We start from the raw sequence: 20,507 nt of genomic DNA, 5'->3' as shown, positions 1-20,507 counted from the left end.
ACACTGGCCAAACAAGAAGGCGAATTCTTGATTTCTGGGGCGATGTGACTATTCTAGAATCGCCCTAGATGCCCCAGTTCACGGACTGTTTCCAGGTGACGTTGGGGGCAACTATGACGCAATGTGCATGATTTCACAGAGGGGGGACCACCCAAATTTCTGCGGCTACCTCCAGTCCCCGTCCACTCTCCAGCTTCATCCACACGAACAAACCAACCTAAGACATGACATGACTTCTCATACCACGATACAATGTCGAGCTCTGCAGAGCTGCAACGCGAACGCGAGGTGCAGGGTTACTTCCAGAGCTGGCAGATAGCGCAAGGTTCCTCTCTCAAGGTCGCTAGAAGTGTCGACAGCATCAACGCGCCATCTCAGGTCAATGACGCACACGCGCCGCAGCCTTCTTCCGACAAGGCGCTCTCAGCCTTTGCGCAACTGGCTGTCTTTCGGCTTAACGTGAAGCGTGCTATGGTCTCGCTCATCGATTCTTCTCAGCAATACATTCTCGCCGAAGCCACACGGAATCTGCGACTGGGGTCACTCGAAGAAGAATCTAGTGGAGAAAAGACCGCCGACAAAAAGAAAGACCCCGAATTAGCGAATTATAACAGCGAATTGTGGTGTAGGTTGGACGATCTCTATAGCTGAGACATACACAACTCCTTCCTTTTATTCATGGCTAATTACTTGCAGTGGGAACGTCCATCCTTTCCCGCCCTGAAGCCGTTTGCGAGCACTGCCTACACAATACATGCATCGGTCGAGATCCTGACGGTCGAACATACTCAGCCTCTGGCCTTATCGTCCCCGACTGTCGCCTCGATGAGCGCTTCAAGTCGCGCGTATATGTCCAATCCGAACCCGGTGTGCGCTTCTACGCTGGCGTGCCCATCTTTTCACGAAAAGGATACAAGGTCGGAACGTACTCTGTTTCGGACGAACGACCGCGAGACGGACTGTCGATCGAGGATGTTAAGTTCATGCAGAGCGTTGCGCAAGCCGTTACCGAACACTTGGAATGGGCACGCGACCGTGTTGACAGGTTCAAAGGTGAACGTATCGTTCGCGGACTAGCGACCTTCATCGAAGGCTGCTCAAGCGATGACCCTATTCTGTCAAAGGAGGATCAACCCCAAAGACCGCCGATCAAACGGCCCCCGGGCATGACTATCACGGCGACGAGACGTTCCTCTTTGCACAACACCATGCACAAGGTCGATCCTGACTCCAACCAACGATCTCAGAAAGCTACCTCACCGCCTCGAAAGCATAAGCCCCAGACGGACGGTTTATCGAGAATGTATCATCGAGCGGCCGATAACTTACGATCTGCAATACTCGCTGACGGAGTTGTGCTCTACGGCGCCACAGCCTCCAACGTTCAACACTTGACCCGAGCGGTACAGATAGAACAGAGTGGTGCCACGAACGCTGACGGACTGCCGACGCAAATCGCTGCAGAGCCCGATGCCTTCAGCACAGAGAGCTCCGATTCCGAGACATCACCGCTGCCAAGACCATGTAAGCTTCTGGCTTACTCGTTAGCTGACAAGAGCAAACCTTTGGACCTCGAACAGGGTCCATCTTTCTCTATCGGGACTCTTGAGAGATACTTTTCACTCTTCCCCAAAGGAAAGACATTTACGTTTACAGAAGAAGGAGCCGGTATTTCTTCTGATGACGATAGTGCGAGCGATGGTAGCCCTGCTCCCGCTGGAGGGAAAAGCAAGCGTCGCAAGGAAAAGATTGACCACAAGGAACTCCTTAAGAAGATCCCCGGGGCAAAGGCCGTTGTCTTCCTACCCTTGTTTGATTACGTTGAAGATAAACTTGTTGGCGGGTGTTTCCTCTGGACCTCGGTGCCCGGTCGCATGATGAACCTGGATGAGGACCTGTCTTACCTACGAGCGTTTGGTAACAGCATCACGAGTCAAGTCGGTCGCATCAATACGAGGAAGAACGAAGCAGCCAAGACCACATTCATTGCAAGCATGAGTCATGAGTTACGAAGTCCGCTACATGGCATCTTAGGTGCTGCTGAGTTCCTCAAAGACGCAGTAACCGACTCGTATGAAGTCGGCCTTGTCAATTCAATCGCCACTTGTGGCAAGACGCTCCTCGATACCTTGAACCATGTGCTCGACTTCAGCAAGATAAACAACTTGGGCAGCGGACAATTGAGAAGAGGCGCAAAACACAACAAGATCATCAGCCTCTCTTCTGATTCGATGGAGAGCTTAAACATGACGGCGTCAGTAGACCTCTCTGTTCTTGTCGAGGAAGTTGTGGATGCTGTGGCAACTGGTCACAACTTCAAAAGGCTCCCCAGAAAGCAACTAAGTCAAGAAGAAGCAGTGTTGGGTGGCAAGGATAACCAAGGAGCCCCGGAACCAGGAACCGATCATCCTGTATCAATCCTTCTGGATATTAGCCCGAGGGCATCATGGATGGTCAAGACACAGCCTGGTGCCCTCCGAAGGATTGTCATGAATCTATTCGGCAACGCGCTCAAGTATACAGCGTTGGGTTTCGTACTTGTCTCGGTGCGGGCGCAAGAGATCAGCGGCGATTCTAGGATAGATGTCTTGATTCGAGTTACGGATACCGGAAAAGGAATGTCGGAGGACTTCCAACAGAATCGTCTCTTTGTTCCTTTCAGCCAGGAAGATTCCTTCCAGCCCGGGACTGGTCTGGGCTTAAGCATTGTTAAACAGATTGTGGATTCACTTGGAGGGACGCTCGAGGTCAAATCGGAACAGAATAAGGGTACTGAAATTGAAGTCCGACTGCGTCTTGAGCCAGTTCATGAAGAGAATTCCAAACCGGAAGAGCCCATGGCTTCCATGGTCGAACAGCTTCGGGGAAGGTCTTTGGTGCTCCTGGAAGCAAGCGAGGACTTCCATTCAAAAACCATCACTGAGCAAGTCAAGGTGCGCAACGAAACCTTGATGGATATCTTCTCAAGCTGGTTCAATATGAAATCTGCAAGAGAGGTAGATACGGATGTGCCCAAAGCCGATTTCTATCTCTATTGTGAGCCACCATCCGCGAAAACCCTCGAAAAGCGTTTTGCAGAGACTGCGATAGACGGCCGTCGCAATAAGAAAGCGCCCATCATCATCATCAGCTTGAATGAAGAAGAAGCAGCAAAGATATCAAGAGCTCAGGCTAAGGCTTTAGCCAGATTGTCAGATGTGGTTGAAGTTATCCCACAACCGTAAGTCATGCCCGCGCGTAATGCTGTGCTGATACTAACGCGTACTTAGATGTGGCCCTAGGAAACTCGCACAAGTATTCAGTCGATGCTTGAACAGGATTGGGGAGGCCAGAGATGACGACGACAACAGAAACCTGATCCAGAGTGCGCAGACAGGTGGCAAAGAGTCAAAAGAGCAGAACACTCCGGACAGAGAGGACGCAACAGAACAGATGAACTCGAAATTGCACCAAGGCAAAGGCGACAAGCCGGATTGGGCGGAAACTACCACTTCACCATTACCACGGGGAAAAGAAGAACAAGACCGGTCCAAAAACGACAGTCGGGAAAATAGCCAGAATAAGGAAAAGAAGGAGAGCAATGAAGATTTTAGGAAGGAGGTGAATAACAAGTCTTCACAAGACACGCGAAAACAAAAGAAACCGGAAATGCCAAACAAGGCACACGTTCTACTCGTCGACGATAACAAGATCAACCTCAACCTTTTAACAATGTTCATGAAGAAATGCGGCTTCTCCTACGAAGAAGCAGAAAACGGAGAAGAAGCCGTCGAGACCTTTAAAAAGTCAACAATCGGCGACGCGGAACCTGGGACACCTGTCAAGAAGCACTTTGACTACATACTGATGGACATAAGCATGCCCGTCATGAACGGCGTCGAAGCTACAAAGAGGATCCGCAAGCTCGAGGCGGAGTACAAGGTTCCGAGGACGACGGTGTTTGCGCTGACAGGGCTGGCGAGCGCGGATGCGAGGCTCGATGCCATGTCGGCGGGCGTGGACTTGTTTTTGCCGAAGCCGGTCAAGTTTGCGGAGTTGAAGGCGATGATTGAAAATAATTAGATGTATATACGAGACGAATTATGTGTACTTGTTTATGATAGATATGTAATAGAAGACGTGGAACGATTGAACTCGAGTTTGTGATGTTGCTAGGGTTGAAGATGGCGGCTGCGAGATCGTCAATTCAGGAACAAATAAGTCAAAAAAATTGGGTTTGAGCTGATTGATCTGACATGATTCATTCTTTGAGGTCTCGTGATATCGCTAACGACTCAGAAACTGACTTGACATGACTGTAAAGGGCTGACCCTTCCAGACTTCGATTGAACCAGCGCCCAGCCCAATCTCAAGGTCAACACACTCAGACATGATGATTGTAGACGTGAGTTGCAACACGGCGGATGTCATTGAGCAAGTCAACCAGTGTAACAGGTCGGTGGTGAATTTGTTCATTAAAAGCGCTTCGACCTTTTGATATCTCCCTTTTGCGACGAGGCCAGACAGACGGTGGGCCAGTATTAGACAGTCATATACTATGAGAATGCTTACGCAAGAGATTCCCTGAGTTTTGGCTTGGTCCAAACAGCCAGAGTAGATTCTTGATATGGCGGTAGATCAGTTTGTGATAGATCCGCAGTCTCTAAACGAGTGAGTAGCTGAGTAGAGATCCCTCGTGTCCAACTAGGCAATTACTTTGCCCTATGTGTATACATTCTGTGCTGGGATCTTCTGTGTCCTTGTCTGATGTTCTCATGATATTGTGTTGGTGTTGTGCTTTGTGCTTTGTTGACTGTGTGAGGAAGGGACACCGTCAGAGTCACTTTTCCTTCAGTTCCCCAGTCTGTAGCTGAACCATCATCTGTCCGTCTGGCAGCTACAGGTAAATTTCAGGCCTTTGACTTTGTTTTGCCAATAAAGTCTCTTCATCGTGGACTTCGTCTCGCTGCTTTAGCCAAAAAGATGCCCTGCATGGTCAGCCAAGCCCAACATGTTGCGCATCGTGCAAGTTGACAGTCAACCCACGATCACTCGACGCGCTGAAGACGAGGCCTGTGAAAATTGCAAGGCAGGCAGGGGCCCGTTTGCTGAATGCGTTGTTCCTCCCGACGGCCTTTCCGACGATCTTCTTGCACCCTGCGGCAGCTGTTTTTATAGCCACACCGGCTCTCACTGCTCCTTTGTTACGTTAGCATGTCATAAAGAGCCGCCCTCCGCAACTAAGTCTACCAAAGGGAAGAAGAATGCCATCCCCACTGACACTCCTCGCAAGCGCAAGCACGAGGATTCCCAGGATGAGCCTTCTCCTATGCCTCGTATTCCGCGCTGCTTTTGTCCTTTTAAAGAGCAATCACACCGCTGAGAGGGGATCTCATGGGCGATATGAGCTCATCGAACCGAACTCGGTTCGCGGATGCGACATGAATTCGCTTTAGAGTAACGAACCACTCTATCTCCTCGTTCGATGGGTGGTATTTGCGCAGATGGAGCCCATACAAGAATGGTCATCATCGTATGGAAATCACCCATTCGCCTTTTGATGCCCATGACATGGGACGTCAACTGGATGGACTGTCCATTGTATAATCCGCATACAGAAACTGCCTCCCCACGATAAACTCATGGCAAGTTCTGGCAATCTGGATGAGTCGATTCAGAGTTACGCTGGTGCCTTTGACATAACCGCTCCACTATACCCCATAACCCATGGGTATCTCAGGACATTACTCGGATTGCGCATCAAGCAGCAGTACCAACCCCAATGATTCTCTCCCAAGGCTTCCATACATTGAACTAGCTCACCACCACCACCACCTCACATCGAAGAGGTCTATCTTTGTGTCCTTTTTCTGGGCTGGTCAACTTGTAGGGCCTTATGAGTTATCAATAAGGTGCATCTAGCAGTGCCAGCTCCTCCTTCAGACTTCGGCTGAGACGCTTAAGTCTTATACATCTTCTGCCGCTTCAACGGGTTTTCGACTGCCATTAGTCTTTGGCAAGTGCCCTAGCTAGTGTGCATGGACTATAGAAGTTTCCAGGCATGTTCCAACGCTCCGACCGGTCCTGCTAGGATGCCAACACGATACCGGCGCGCTCTAGAGGACGCCAGCCTAACAAGCTTATGGAATTGTTGCCCCGGTTGAATTCATATTTGAGGTGAAGCCGGCACAGAAACTTCACTATTGTGCCCTTCGACACGTCCAACAATGACGGACAACTTGGAAGATGGATTGAAACCGTCTGAGCCACTGAAGGTCACGGCAACCCACTGGTTTGATCTAAGTGATAGAAAGGGGAGAGGCGGCGTTTCGGATAACATTCGGGGCTTAATAGGGATGGCCATGGATCTTCAGCAACAGCAGGACGGCGTTGATTTATTTCATCCCGTCTTCGCCTTCTACAAAGCAGGTGTTGCGTATAGGTAGAGGTTACCAGTGGATTACGTTGGCAAGCTCTTAAAGTATCAACTATGAGCCTGGTCTCGCCACGACATGAAACGCCTTTGATATTGAGGTTTATTCTTGGTTTTATCCAGAACCGCCCGAACGGTGTATTGTTGCTGCTACTGCTGTCAAGATGTTGACCGACAGCTGCAGCACACCAGCACCAGCACCAGCACCAGCACCAGCAACTGCAGCAATACTAACAGCAATGGTGAAAGGTCAAATTGTTCGTGTTGCTTCAGGTGCAACAATATCAGCAGCAACATGTGAGACATAAAGGTAGAGTCCCTATGGGTTGGGCTTGGAGATCTCGCATGACAGAAATGGGAATTCGCTAGGCCAAAACCAAGGTGTTCGTCTCACCCCCAGTAAGCATTCCAATCTCAATCAGTCACATCACAATCAAGATATAACCTCTGAGCTTGAGGTCAGTCCTGGTCAAAGGGGATCGTGGTCGAAGCTCAGTTATGAGCGACAGAGGTTCTTCTAGCTTTGAGAAGAACGTCTACTGCATCGAATTCGGTGTCACCAATTGCCAATTGGATGCTCCTTTCACGAAGTACTGCTGTAACAATAATACTCATCCACATTTAACACGAGTCCAATGCGGTACTGCCCTAGCTATTTGAGTAAGTAAAGTTGAAGCTATATACAAAGAACGGTAATACCGGTCTCCTCCTCGACACCACACCCCGTGATTTTCTCAGCCTCTTGTCGCTGGTCGAATACCCTGTGGGTTCCAGAACATATCATTCCGATCATACGCCCTCTTAAGCTCTCTCAACCTCCCCAGGTTCAACTCATAGTACTGCTCAACCGCCTCCCGGTTCTCCAACTGCGTATCCAAGTAATTCGCATACATGCCCCAATCCGAATCGTCCATAGTTTTGGTGACACTCTCTCTGAATCTCTTGAGCAGCGTGAACCCATTGTTTGCATGAGTAGCGTAGTTTCCATGGTCGGAGAACTGGAACAGGAGGAGTTTGTCGCGATGGGGGAACGCGCTGTTGGTGGAGCCGGCGGTTGTGATGGCGGAGTTGGGACCGCCGAAGAGATCGATTAGGATGTACCATGAGTGGCGGGCGTTGGGGTCTTTGATGTTGTCGAAGAGCGTTCTAACGAAGGACTTGACTTGGGGTCGGGTGAGGCCTTTGGTCATGAGACTTGTGCTGTAGAATGTGCTGTGCTGCAAGGTGTTAGTGCTGAACATGACGAACATGGGGTACTCTTGCTGACCTGGTTGTATGGACGTCTCTGATCGAGGGTCTGGCCATTAGCATAGGCCTTCAATCCCTCGATCCAACCGCCAGTGGTAGAAGCAGAGATCTGTGCATCTATATCCCCAAGAAGAGGCTTAAGTGCAGTATTCAAAGCCGCTCTAGTTCCATAGTAAACTCCCCGGATAGTCTGCCCCGATGGCCCAATGTAGATCTGCATATTCAACTGCTTCGGCGCGTTCGCAGCAAACTTCTGAAACGCAATTAGTCCCTCGACAGCTTGGTTCTCATTCCATTCAAGCTCAATACTAAACGGCGTAACTATATCAGGTGCTTTGATCGTTTGGAAGTCAAGTTCGACTACGATTCCGTAGGAAGATCCCGCACCGCGAAGAGCCCACATTAGTTGGTTATCTCCCCCTTCTCCATCCGCAGCGTATGTTCGTGTACCGTTGGCGAGAATCACGGTTGCGCCGATGAAAGTGTCGAGTGTGAGACCGTAGGTTCGAGAAGCGAAGCCATAGCCTCCATGAAGGGCATGGCCAGCTATACCAACACTATTTCTGTCAATGTATACTCCACACATGCAGACAGGTTGTGTTCCTTACCCTGGGCAACTTCCGTGGGGTATAGCTCTTTGACCAAGCTTATACAACTCTGAAGCAACATGTCCCAGCCGAGCACCAGCCTGGATATTGCAACTCATGTATTTGTTCAGCGTGACTTGATCCATGGAATCCAAGACAACCACGAGGTGACCATTCTCGCCTCCATAGCCGAAAGAGCCATAGCTATGGCCGCCACTCTTGGCGCTGACTCGTACCTGGCACTGATTACCGCACTTGACGGCATCTTGGACATGATCAACAGTGTTAGGGAGGGCAATTGCAGCAGGAGTGTAGGCCAGACGGAGGTTGTAAGGTCTGACTTCTTGGGTCCATTGGGGTGAGTTGGGGCGGATGTAGGGAACTTTCTTGGAAGCGAGACAGCTGTTGAGAGCGGTCGAGGTATTGGCTGGGGAGGTTGAGGCTGCAAGAGCTATAGCGGCTTGGAAGCAGAGGAGGATTAATGACACCATTATGGAGAGAAGATGAAGCTGGTGAGCTCTGCCTTGGAGACATCTTCCATTGGGAGGTCGAGGGCCTTATAAGCTTGGAGATTTGGCTGTTTGCCGTTGTTGCGAACACGAGATGTCTCACGCTCAGCCGTTTGGCCTGGTCTGGGCATATTGAGGCTGTTTCTTTACGAGGTGGAAACGGAAACGATCCATGCATTGCGGGATGCGGTTGCAAGGAGTTGATCAAGAGCTGAACTTAACTCTGCGCCGGGGTTGAGCAGGTTTCATATACACGTTTCTTTCAACGGCTCGGAAGGGTCTTCGAGAGCTCTCCACTGCAGTATTGAGATTGGAATTCAGCATCACCCGTGGAATAGATGCCACCATCACCCCTCTCGAGCATACAAACAAACTTCACCGCCGACAACACACTCCGTCAACTCTAGAGTTCAATCATATGAATCACACTGTGACGGTACATCTCAAGCACTCTGCTTCCGTAGAAAGAAACAAACTAGGCGTATCGCGAAGTTCCGATCTTCCCCTGAGGCCTTCCAATACAGTGACACCAACCCCAGCCTCGTGTAGCACAAATACGCACGTCAGCAATTGTACCACCACCAACACTTCCCGTCTGCTCTCCCGAGACAACTCAGACCACCTTCTCTCCCTAGTTTTCACCATATGGTATCTAGAATGCGGGAGAGAGCTCAAAACTCTAGGCCCAATTAGAAGGGATACTCCTATAAACTTAGCAGGCTCGTATATCAGGTTATTCTCACCCTCAATGTAAGAGCCTTGGAGACTTCTGGCACCCGAGAGCATTCACAGTTCTGATCATTGGGTTGTGTGATCTCGTTGCATCGCATGGATACTTAGCTCGAGTCCATCTGCACTCTATTCTCGTGGTTAAAATAACTCCCCAGCTTCTCTGATCTGATTAGCTGAATGAGCATGCAGTAGTGTTACACAGCTTTGTTGTGCGACGATCTAATGCCAGGAACCGAGGCCCAGTTTAGAGTCTCTCGACAACACGAAGGGGAAGCTTTGCAAGATGTGTGAATGCAATAATAGAAAGCGTGGTAAGCCAAGAGCTATTGTTATATCAACTTTCCCAGTATCTTAAAATATGCAGTCAAGAAGTGTGCTTCCACAAGGCTCTGGGACATCTCAATACATACACTACCCTGAACAATCGTCGATCGTTCCCACCTTTCCCCAGGTTTCCTCGAGTAGCTCTATTCTCCATCTGTTAGATAACATCAAGTCCTTTCTCGTACCACATGCCAATCCACAAATAAGGCTCGAACAACTCTTCAAGTCCCCTTTGTTCAACGCAGCACCGTGACTGTACTCATCAGCAAATGAGCTCTGCTGATCAATGATATAGTACATGCTGTGAAAGTCGCGCCAGAATAGGGTGCCTATCGTGAACATCGCTTAGAGCTAATGCTCGCTTCGTATAATGTCTTCGCGGTTGAGTCTTGCTGCCAACTGTCCGCGCGTCAATCGATATCGTAGACTCGGTAGCGCAGCAAAGTGAGCGGAGAAGAGCATATCTAACACCACGGTTCTAGGTTGGCCTTTCAGAGTGCATAGCGATGTTATTGGAGACTTTTATCAGGACTCGGGAGCTGGTACAATCGTCCCACAGAGAAATCTCTAGTTCCCTTCGTTAAGCTTGGAGTAGTGATAGGGTTATATGCTCTGCACTTCATGAACCAACGACTTCATTAAACATACTGCAGCTGTAGATCTCTCTCTAACGTGAAAGGCCTCTTCCTCCGGCCACGGAAACACTGTTAAAACAGCATCACCCTCACGAGTATCACCATCACAGCATCACCACTCCAAGGCCAATTCACACCAAAGAACCTTTACACTCATTCACAAACACCAAAAGCCCAATCAGCATCCTCCCTCTCTATCCCCTCTTCATCACAACCCTCCCCACACGTCAACGTCAACACCGTAACACAGCATCACATTGACACATCCCCACAACCACCAAGTGAAACACTTCCCCAGAAACTCATAATCCAATTGCACGCGTAACTCCCTCTGTGGACTAAAAGGTGCTGCAGTGAATCATTGCCAGTTGTTCAAATGAATCGGCGCGCTGCGGTATGTGAAGAAATTGCTATTGTTCCTCGACCAACACAATAGAGGGGAGATGAGGGCAGTGAATCACTGTCTCTCCACCGAATTCCCAACTATATAAGACCTCTCTCTTCCTCTTCTGACTTTCCCTCCTCCTTCATCATCAACTTCCACTCCTTCGAGCAACACCAAAGCCTCCAAGCACATTACATTCCGTCAACACACAACACACACACTCTTCAACATGTTCTCCAAGCTCTTCCTCCTCGCTCTCCCCCTCGTCCTCGCAGCCCCAGCGGTCAAGCGCACAGAGGGCGACATCACCTTCTACACACCCGGCAAGGGCGCCTGCGCCGGAACCCATGGCGTCGACGACATGGTCGCTGCCGTTGGTGCCAATCTCTACGACTCCAGCGATGTCTGCGGCAAGACCATCACCCTCCAAGGCGATGCTGGTACCGTGACCCTTACTGTCGTCGAGTAACTTCTCCCCTCACCAACTTTGCTTGCATCATGAACCCTGCTAATGCATATGGTACAGCCGCTGCGAGGCCTGCAAGGACACCGACCTCGACGTCTCCCCTGCTGCCTTTGAGCAGGCTATCGGACCTAAGGACATTGGACGCGGCAAGGGAACTTGGACTTTCGTCTAAGCGCCAACATTCTTTTCATGAGACCACGACTTTTTTGGGACGACTTAACGACTTTCTCTTCTCGTACACAGATTTTACGACAGCCGAACATATGGGAGACATTTTGATGGAGGCACGAATGATGAACTGCTAGCATTAGCAAGGCGAAACGGAACGAACTCAATACAGTTCAGTTAACTCACTCTTTGCTCCTCATGACATGTGATATGCACCGCCTTCATTGAATGTGTGAATTGATTCTGTCAATCTATGCTAAACTCGCTTTGATGCTCCCAAGCTATCATGATTTAGCTAATGCGGAGATACGCCCCTGATCCATTGTCCGAGCCACCCAATCCATCCGCCGAAGAAAACAAACCGCAGTGCCCACGTTACGAATAAGAAAATCCAACGCCTGGTTGTGTTGTACCTGTGATACTCCATACCAACACTCGGCTGTGGTGCGTGTGAACATTCTGACGCCCCGCTAAGAAATCCAGTGTATGCATATTGTATGCCGTGATAAATCCAAATCTCCTAGCCTTGTTTATTTTTAAGACCGAACCACCTTCTCTTGCCTCCTGCTCTTGGGCTATCTACTTGCTCTGAAGTATCCCTGTCCATTCTTGGTGTACCTGGGGTACCTGGCTCCTGGCTCATGATTGAATCGTCACCCACGTCAACCGATGTATGTCGACCATGGCGAGAGCTTCGCATGATTGGTGGTGGTGTCGCACTGTCGCGGTCCTCATCTGCCACGCCTGTCCGGCTGATCCATGGTGGAAGTCCTGATGCGCCATTAACGCTCGAGGATACCCCATTGCTGGGTGGTTCAGTAGGTCCAGTCTCTGAAGTTGGAGTAGGGGATGGAGCAGTAGTTGACGATCGACGGAAGAACTTTGCGAACTTGTTCTGAGCGGGCTGGCCCGCAATGGGCGGATAATGGTTCTTCTTCTGTTCGCCAACAGGTGGTGCTTGAGCCTGCATTTCCGCTCTCATCTGGATGTCGTCGCTGTTCCTCCTCTGATGTCCCTTCTTACGGCCTGACTTAGAGACCTTCGGATTGGCCGGCGGACGGCTCGAGTTCGAGATCTTAAGCTGTGCTACTGTCTGAGCATTCAAACTCGATCGTCTGTTGGGAGGTGGCGGAGGCAGTGAGGCCGAGAAGAGTTCCTGCTGAACAGGGAACAGATTCCTAATCATTTCAGAGTCGGTGCCTATGCTTGCACCCCCATTATGGCCACTTCCAGGTCCATACATTGCTTCCATCGACCAGCCGCCCTTAGTTGCGCTCGACGGAAAGCTGAACAGATCAGGCGAGGTTCGTCCACCATTCTTGTTAGGCTTGGCGCTTTCGCGCATCCAGATATCGAGGCTCGAATCGAGGGAATCGACGTCTGAATCGTCGGTATCGGTATCCCAATCATTTCCTCGTCGGTTCGATATAGTTGTTTCGTCGGCCGAGCGGGGACGTTGGATAGACCTTCCTCGGTTCTCGACGTAAGCTCTGTTGTTCAGGTCGATAATATGAGCCGAAGCCTTAACTGCACGCATAGGTTCCTGAAGTTGAACACCCGAATGCATTCCCATGCTTCCTTCATTTTCAGATGTCTCTGAGAGAGCACCGTGGCTTCGCTGCATTGTGGGATGTTTGGATAGTGTGTCGCTCGAATTCTGGAACCGTCGCAGGGTCGAAGTTGAGATAGTGTCTGGCGTTGGTGGTAGGTTTTGGTCATGTAACCTGACACCACCAGGAGCATCCGTAATGACTCTCCGGAGTGATTCGCGCTTCTCCTCCTTTGTACGTCGATGAGTGGCGGGCACAACAGAACGGCCAGTGAACACATCGGCTCCATCCTTATCCCGAGCTTGAGGTCGTTCTTCCACCTTCTTCGGAGCGTAGTTGCGATCAGCCTTTCGGGCAGGAGAGTTGTACTCAATTACGTTGTTGATCGAATCAAATTGCGCTTGACGAGTTGAAAGAGAATTCGATCGAGCTGATCTGTTAGGTGAGACATGCGACTTGACAAAAGCTGTCTTTGGCCTATTGATAGTACTAGCTTTAGCTGGAAGACTATCAGCACCATCAAGGGCAAGAGGCTCGTCCACATCTTGTATGCCGCTGTTATCGTGTTCTTTAGATCCATACACGCTGACAAAGGAGCTTTCACTCAAAACGCTCAAGCTTGGGCTGCCCAGGGCTGTGTTACGGCCGTTATCAGCTTCACCAGAACCCTCAGGGACTTGCGCAAGACTGAGAATACTACCCCTAGTGCCAAGATAGACATTTCGCAGGTTCTCTGTTGTCTCGCTGTGGTCAGAGAGGAAACTCGGCATGCGATTTATAGCCTTACCACCTCCCATTTGCTTCATCATATCCGGCGACTGAGTAGCGGGTCTGGGATCTTCGTAGCATGGGTCGAAGGTGGGTGCGGCGTATTGGCCTTCGGCTTCGATCTGCTCGATGATGGAACGTTCTTTGGCGTACTGCTCAAGTCTGGCTTCGAGAGTCACAATCATAGCGACCGCCTCCTCAATTGCTTTGTCGCGCTTCTCCAGCTCGGCTGAAAGGTGGTCGTTCATCTCTTCAGCTCGTGACTTTTCCACCTCAAGAGTCTCGACCTTGTCTTCTAATGCGGTCTGTCGTTCACGGCGGTGGTACAGTTCTAGCTTGAGGTCAAAGTTCTTCTTGTGAAGCGACGATATGACCTGCTTCCTGTTAGCTAGCTCCAACAATATGCCGAATTGGTTATCCTACCTGTTCCATATCCTTCACCCCCAGTCCCTTCTTTTTATTGGATTCACTTCCAGCGGCGGATTGTGGTCGATGTCCATCGGCCTCCAAATTCTTAATGGGAGAACCAAGGCTCCGACTAAATTCGCCCGAAGAGTTCACATCAGTGCTGCGCGACCATGTCGTCGATCGGTCGCTCTCGGCCATGCGCGATTGCTGAAGCTTCTCTTGAAGGAATGATGATATGATGGTTTGTCTTGTTGACTCGCTGCTAGCTTCTCGAGTCAAGCGCGGCGTCCGTGTTGCTGTTCGGGGAGTGGTACTGGATGGTCTTTGGCAAGTCGCATGGTAAAGCCGGTGGGAATGTTGCGACTGAGATAAATTGGGGGATCCAGGAGCATATGACAAAGACAAAGCGCTATGGGCGGTATGCATTGTAGCTCTTGTATTGGTGGTGCTTGTTGAGGATCGAGAAGCGGTTCTTCCATAGGAAGACCGCGAAGGAGGTCGTTCCATCGTGGGACGATGTGTTGGTATTAGGTATCAAGAGGGATTGGGTATCGAATTCGTAGGGAGCGTAGCCAAACGCTGAGGAACAGTCCAGCTTGAACCTCAAAGGGCAAGCTCAGTATCGCAAATAGATGTTAGATGTACAAACAGCGATTGGACACGGTTCGAGACGTCTATGGCATATCGAATTGATCGCGTGTCTTAGGTCCAGATCACGATGAGCAAGTTTGATTCACTTCATCGCGGATTGTATCCAACAACTTTCGGGTATTGTCGCAGGAAGCGAATTAGATACGCAAGATGCTGAATTAACGATGATGGGCGTAGTTTGTCTCGAGTTTGTGGTCGGTCGGCTGCAGACGACCTATAGAGTATGTTCAGGCTCTGACTTCAACACCTTTGAACAAAGACAATTGTCGCCAAGGAGTATGTACAATCTCAGTTCGTTTACGTTAGGAGGTACGACAACTGAAGACGATAGAGAGCGTCTTGGTCGTCGTGATGTTGGACAAACAGGTTCAAGGTCGATAATTAAAGAAGATAGATTGCAACGAGGGAGAGAATGGCAATCGTTAGGATCGTGTTAATTTGGACTTCCCGTGGTCTGCGGTGGGGAGTAAGGGACAGGAGGTTGTCGATGCAAGGGAGAAACGACGTCGGGTACGTAATGCGTAAGGGTCAAAGATAACGCACGGAGTAGATGTCGATCCAATCTCGCAATTTCTAGGTTAAAAGCAAGGGCGCAAAGAGACGTGGATGTGAAAAAGATCACGAAGAGGAAACTCAAAGAACAAACAGGAGAGAAATTGGTTTGTGTAAGGGTATGTCTGAGAATGGTCTTATTTGCAACTTTTTGCTTCTGCTCAGCCAATTCGATTCATTCATTCCTGGCAATGGCACAGTGGACACCACCCGCTGAGAGTTGGGTCTAAGGGTACCCCCCGCATTAGCGCCATAGCAAAAAGTCAGGCACCAGAAGTTAGGCCTGTTAGCGTGTTAGTGCCGGGAAGTCTTGGGTGGTATTGCGAGCTAGTCCTTGACACAAAACGCTAGATTCACTTCTGCCGAGTTGAGTTGTGTGACAGTGAAGGGCGCGTCTTAATTACAGATCCTTGGACGTGTTTTTTACGTGTCGACGTGTACTGTAAGAGTTATAACGCGATGGTCAGGGATCATTTACGGTATTGCCGGCTGAAGAGTGGGGGACTGAAATGCTTACGAGCCCTTTTAATCGACATTGCATTCTTTGCAGCGTGAACCAATCTAAAGCCCGATTCTGGCCTGTGCTGTTTATTTACAGAGATGGTTACCAGAGCAAACATGTCATCTAATCTCGACTTTCATCTCTCTCCCATGCCATTGAATCGTCTTTTGAACCTTCAATGTCAGATTTTCACTCAATCTTATTCAGAACCAACCACTTCAGAACTCTCGCACCCACTAACAACCTCTACATCCCCGCCCATCACCTCCATCACTTCCTCTGTCCCCCATCAGCACCAATCATAAACAGTTCCACCGGTCTGGGGAGCATGGACCCCGGGTCCCGGCGGGCGGGCCGTGCTCCGAGCAGGGGGGGACTCACCCATGTCGTCACTTTTCTTCTTTTCTCTTCAAGCGCTTCCTTCGGCTGCTGTGATTGTGATTGAGAAACTCATGTGACCAGTTGCTTTGCTTTTTGTGAGAGGACGTTTTTCCTAAACGATCAAGGTTATCGGATGTGGCTTGATAAAAGGGAACAAACATGCAGCAGGGAACAAACGACTCTCATTAATCCCTCCAATATGTTTGTTTCATGTTGTCCTAGACAGAACCAGCATCTACTGAACCCCCTCAAGGGTTATTCGTCTTACCCGCATCAATTATCACTCACAAGAACTATATCATCCAATTGTTAAGGCCCATCTCGTATTACCTCTTGCAAGAATCCACCAGAAGAGAGATCTTGCACTATGAAACAAGCCGTCTTCGATCCGTATGCATCGGTCCGCTTAGAATGTTTGCTAGCTTCAGGCTTCAAAGGAAAAACTCCGTCCCGTCGCGACCCAATCCCCTCCAAGCTCCCCCCGTAAGAAACTCTAAAGTTGTGGACTTGACTTAAACCTTTGACGGAAATGGTTCAGGGTCTAGACAATTTCTTGTGGCAGTCCGTCTCACTTAAGCCATTCCCGCTGTTGCCGTCCATTGACGTGAGACTTGAGACGCTCAGACACTGAAGTATCAACCGCGTTCAACAGACGGAAACTCTTGGATCTTAAGAGAGTTCTTCTAAACCGTGTCTTCTCGTTTATATCTGCGCCAAGTGGAACCCTGGCTTAACGGCTGAGGTCTGCATACCGCCTGTTGACTGGCCGCAACTCAATCGTACAATCTTGAACGGCGAGTGGTGCAATTAAGAGCAAACATTTCCAAGCGGTCAATCGCGGCTAAGATATTCCTGGTCTGGTCGATCGTGCCTCGCCCTGTACCTTACATCAGATCTAGACCGCAAACTACACCCAAGGTGTTCAGCCATGAACTAAATAACTGACCATCCAAGCACTTCTCTTTGTTCAACGGCATGGCGCCAGACTATAAGACTACTTTGGCATTCCATATGCTTTGCCACGCAATGATGTGTCCAGCTGACTGCGAATACCCGGCCGCAAGCATCGTCGTCACCATGACAATTCTTTTGACTTCGTAGAAGTGGGATCTAGTTATATTGCCTCCCGGCAACTTACCGTCTCTTGCGAGAAGGTTAAACGGGATTATATGCGATCATGTACTTGTTACCTTTGGATGTGATCGTATCCTACTCAATCTCAATGTGCAATAAAGAATGATGGGACAGTGAGGCTTCTGATCACTCTTTTATCACTTTGTCTAGGACTACCGAGACATTATCCCGCGCTTCTCATTAATCTCAAACACGGTAGTTCACTTCTGTGGCTGAGCGGGGGATCGTCACATTTATCACATACACTTGCTTGATGCAGATGCAGATGCACCTCTTTGGGTCTTCGCTTTGCCAGAGCTTGTTTGCAATCAAATGAGGAAAGAAGTCCTTTGCTGACTCTTGTTGTTCCCTTCCTTTGATATAATACCAAGATGAAACAGATTTGTATATTCAACTCTTGGGACTGGCTGACTGGAGTTTACAAGCCAGAGGAGTTCGCAAAGTTGTGGACGGCCAATTATCCATCTCTAGGATAGAGAATGCCCTGAAAGGCAATACATGTTGGCATCACCTGCCGTATTTGTAGTTTATTGCAAGAGTGAGTCTCAACTTCTCTTCTATCAAGGTAGAAAACGGTAAGTGAATCCCGAGAGAAGATATAGGGTTGCCAGAATCAGTACAACGAACCTAAGATCGATCACTCAACCAGCTTCAGTTGTTTTCCACAAGTGATTGCAATTGCCATTCGATACAGCAAATTCTTAAGTCGAGATCATTGCTGTCGTCAGGTTTACTGGGCGCGATTCAGGGTAATGCCTATCTCAACTCCCAGGGGAAATGTCTTCATTCGAATCACAATCTTCTCAGCAGCTACCCTGAAATAGCATTGTCCATCTTTCTTGAACATAATCATCTTGAATGTTGACCCAACAGGTATAAAGGCAACCAGACATCGTCGTCACAGGACTACCATGTTTACATAGCATGTACCGTCCAAGAAGATCAACCACATCTTTCCAAATCGAAAGCCTCAACTGTCCAGTATGAACATCACATCAAACTCCAACCAAAAATTGATAAAGCAAGGTTAGTAACGCTTGTAGATTCACGAGATACCAAGTCATCTCCCAAAACGCCGTGTATCTGTCTAATCATCATCTTACAGTTCATCTTTCTTCTTAAAGAACTCCTCCTGACTCCCCTCCGTCTCCTCCCCACCCTCCTTTTCACCCTTCTTCTTCTCCGCCTTAGCCTTATCCAGCGCTTCTTTCTCCTTCTTCAACTTCGCCTTGTTCTTCGCAAGCTCATCCTCATCTGCATCAATATATCCTCTCAACTCTTTCTCTCCGCCAGGAAGCTCAACGAGCTCAAGTTTCCATCCGTACTTTCCTGCGAGTTTCTTCATGCGCTCTGTCATGTCTTTGACGGTGGAGGGCTTGAGGTCGAGGCGCTCGAGTTCTTCGGTGCTGAGGAGCTTAACTTCGCTGCCGTCTTCTTTGCTCTTACCAGAGGCGACGACTTCGATAAAGCGCTCGCCGTCGGTGTCGGTGTTGGAGAAGTAGCTTCGTGGGGGGGGAAGCTTGGCCGGTGGTTTGCCTGCTTCGTCTGCGCCGGAGAGGACATTACGGGCGCCTACGATGACACCGCCGATGTTGACAGGCTCCTTTGCTGCATCTTGCGGCTTGGCTTCCTCAGGCTTGGCTTCCTCAGGCTTGGCTTCTTCGCCTTCCTGCTTCAGAGGCTCCTGCGCCTCAGTGTCCTTCACAGGTATCGCCTGGTCCAGTAAAGGAGTTTGGTCGTTCTCGCCAACGATGAGCTTGCACGAAATGGGATTCGCTCTAGTCTCCTCAGGGGGCAAGAAAGCAACATCGTTGCATAGCCGGGGTGTGTTGACCACCATGAGATAAGCACAGATCGTGACCTCCTTGATCCATCCGATCCTGTCAGTCTTCATGCCTGGCACACAATGATACTGAACCTCGATTGTCCGTTCCCTACCGGTCAAATCGCAGATCGTTCCACCCTCTAGCCTCTGCACGAGATATCGTTGATCTCCCTTGACCTGCAACTCCGCCGGTGGTGGGTTCTCGATACCGTTCAGCTTTGCTTGGTGCGCAGCGTTGGCGGGAATCGCGGGAACTTTACCAAGCGTAAAGTCCATGGTGTTGGGGTCGCGCTTGGGAGGTTGACCATTTGGTATAGATGGGAGGGCGTGGAACTGGACGATCTCGCGGTTGTTGCAGAAACTGTAGCTCCACCATCCTGACATAAAGTATAGGCATGAGTCTTCCAGTTGTGAAAGAAGTTCCCATCCACTTGCTGTCGCACGGGTAAGCTCGCGTGCTTCTTCAGCCTTTGCCAACTCATTTGCTGTCTTGTTCTCGGGTTCGGGGGGTTGTACGATAGGGATAGAACAGAGGTATTCGTGGGGAGGTAGTTTCATAAGTTCGTATATATGCGATGGACCATTTTGGCCCTGGTTCTCGCCTTCATTGTCACGCTCGTCAGCTTCCCGAGCTTGATCAAGTGTTGATTGCGCAAAGTCGGCCGAGTATGTAGGATGTTGACTATCGAGCAAAGAATGTGCGTCCTTTTCGGAAATGTATTGACTATCGAAAACTACTTCGAACTGCAAACGTTGAGCTTCAATACAAGGTAGTCGACGAGGGGTAGCTTACCTGGGGGTATGTCAACAAGTCCTCGTGAATGCTGAAACCCGGTGAACGAGCCCCAACAAGCTGGACAGTCGCCAGCAAGAATAAATTGAAGCGGCGCATTATGCCGTGATAAGCCGGCGATAGCTCACATAGAGCTCAAAAGGTGCCAGCGCAGAAACGAAGCGTCAAAGCAGTAACAGCAATGCGCTCTACTGGTTGCCAAGCGTTAGTGGGAGAGGTGTCATGATGAGCCGAGCTGTGGAGTTTAGCCCAGGTCTGTCATGACTAAGCCGACATTTTACCGGTATCAGATAAAGGTGAGAGACGGGAGGATCCAGTTGTTCTCCAACAACTTTCTTCCGGATACGGTGAAGCAGGGACATTTTCACGGTCTGAAAACTCCGGAGCTCAGGAGATGAAGAGGGGCCGAGTATCGGTGACGCCGTGGAAATGAGTTCAGTGTTTGTTTGTGTTTTGGAACTATTAATAATATCTCCG

General features: G+C 49.7%; 5 protein-coding genes across 5 annotated transcripts; 2 read left to right on the top strand and 3 right to left on the bottom strand.

The window, feature by feature from the left end:
• Positions 1-252: 252 nt before the first annotated feature.
• Positions 253-4,062, top strand: BKA55DRAFT_537295 (uncharacterized protein; the record flags this gene model as incomplete). The annotated part of the gene is made up of 3 exons (XM_046189895.1): positions 253-625; positions 697-3,220; positions 3,270-4,062. 3 exons carry the CDS (start codon positions 253-255, stop codon positions 4,060-4,062), a joined length of 3,690 nt encoding a protein of 1,229 aa, XP_046052310.1.
• A 2,961-nt stretch (positions 4,063-7,023) lies between these two features.
• On the bottom strand, positions 7,024-8,738 carry BKA55DRAFT_592313 (uncharacterized protein; the record flags this gene model as incomplete). The annotated part of the gene is made up of 4 exons (XM_046195373.1): positions 7,024-7,064; positions 7,173-7,629; positions 7,680-8,223; positions 8,269-8,738. The coding sequence occupies 4 exons, from the start codon at positions 8,736-8,738 to the stop codon at positions 7,024-7,026; spliced, it is 1,512 nt and encodes a 503-aa protein (XP_046052309.1).
• A 1,976-nt stretch (positions 8,739-10,714) lies between these two features.
• Positions 10,715-11,677, top strand: BKA55DRAFT_562865 (uncharacterized protein). Its single transcript, XM_046192334.1, has 2 exons — positions 10,715-11,596; positions 11,653-11,677. Exon 1 carries the CDS (start codon positions 11,062-11,064, stop codon positions 11,299-11,301), a length of 240 nt encoding a protein of 79 aa, XP_046052308.1. The 5' UTR covers positions 10,715-11,061; the 3' UTR covers positions 11,302-11,596; positions 11,653-11,677.
• A 309-nt stretch (positions 11,678-11,986) lies between these two features.
• Positions 11,987-14,699, bottom strand: BKA55DRAFT_687898 (uncharacterized protein; the record flags this gene model as incomplete). Its single annotated transcript, XM_046199135.1, has 2 exons — positions 11,987-14,158; positions 14,208-14,699. The coding sequence occupies 2 exons, from the start codon at positions 14,697-14,699 to the stop codon at positions 11,987-11,989; spliced, it is 2,664 nt and encodes an 887-aa protein (XP_046052307.1).
• A 3,812-nt stretch (positions 14,700-18,511) lies between these two features.
• BKA55DRAFT_687897 (glucosidase II beta subunit-like protein-domain-containing protein) lies at positions 18,512-20,129 on the bottom strand (the record flags this gene model as incomplete). Its single annotated transcript, XM_046199134.1, has 2 exons — positions 18,512-19,981; positions 20,031-20,129. The coding sequence occupies 2 exons, from the start codon at positions 20,127-20,129 to the stop codon at positions 18,512-18,514; spliced, it is 1,569 nt and encodes a 522-aa protein (XP_046052306.1).
• Positions 20,130-20,507: the final 378 nt, after the last annotated feature.

This window comes from Fusarium redolens (assembly GCF_020744475.1).
Source record: "Fusarium redolens strain MPI-CAGE-AT-0023 chromosome Unknown BKA55scaffold_5, whole genome shotgun sequence".
NCBI lineage: Eukaryota > Fungi > Ascomycota > Sordariomycetes > Hypocreales > Nectriaceae > Fusarium > Fusarium redolens.
The sequence above is the reverse complement of the archived record's forward strand: the minus strand, read 5'-3'. Positions and strand labels throughout refer to the sequence as shown.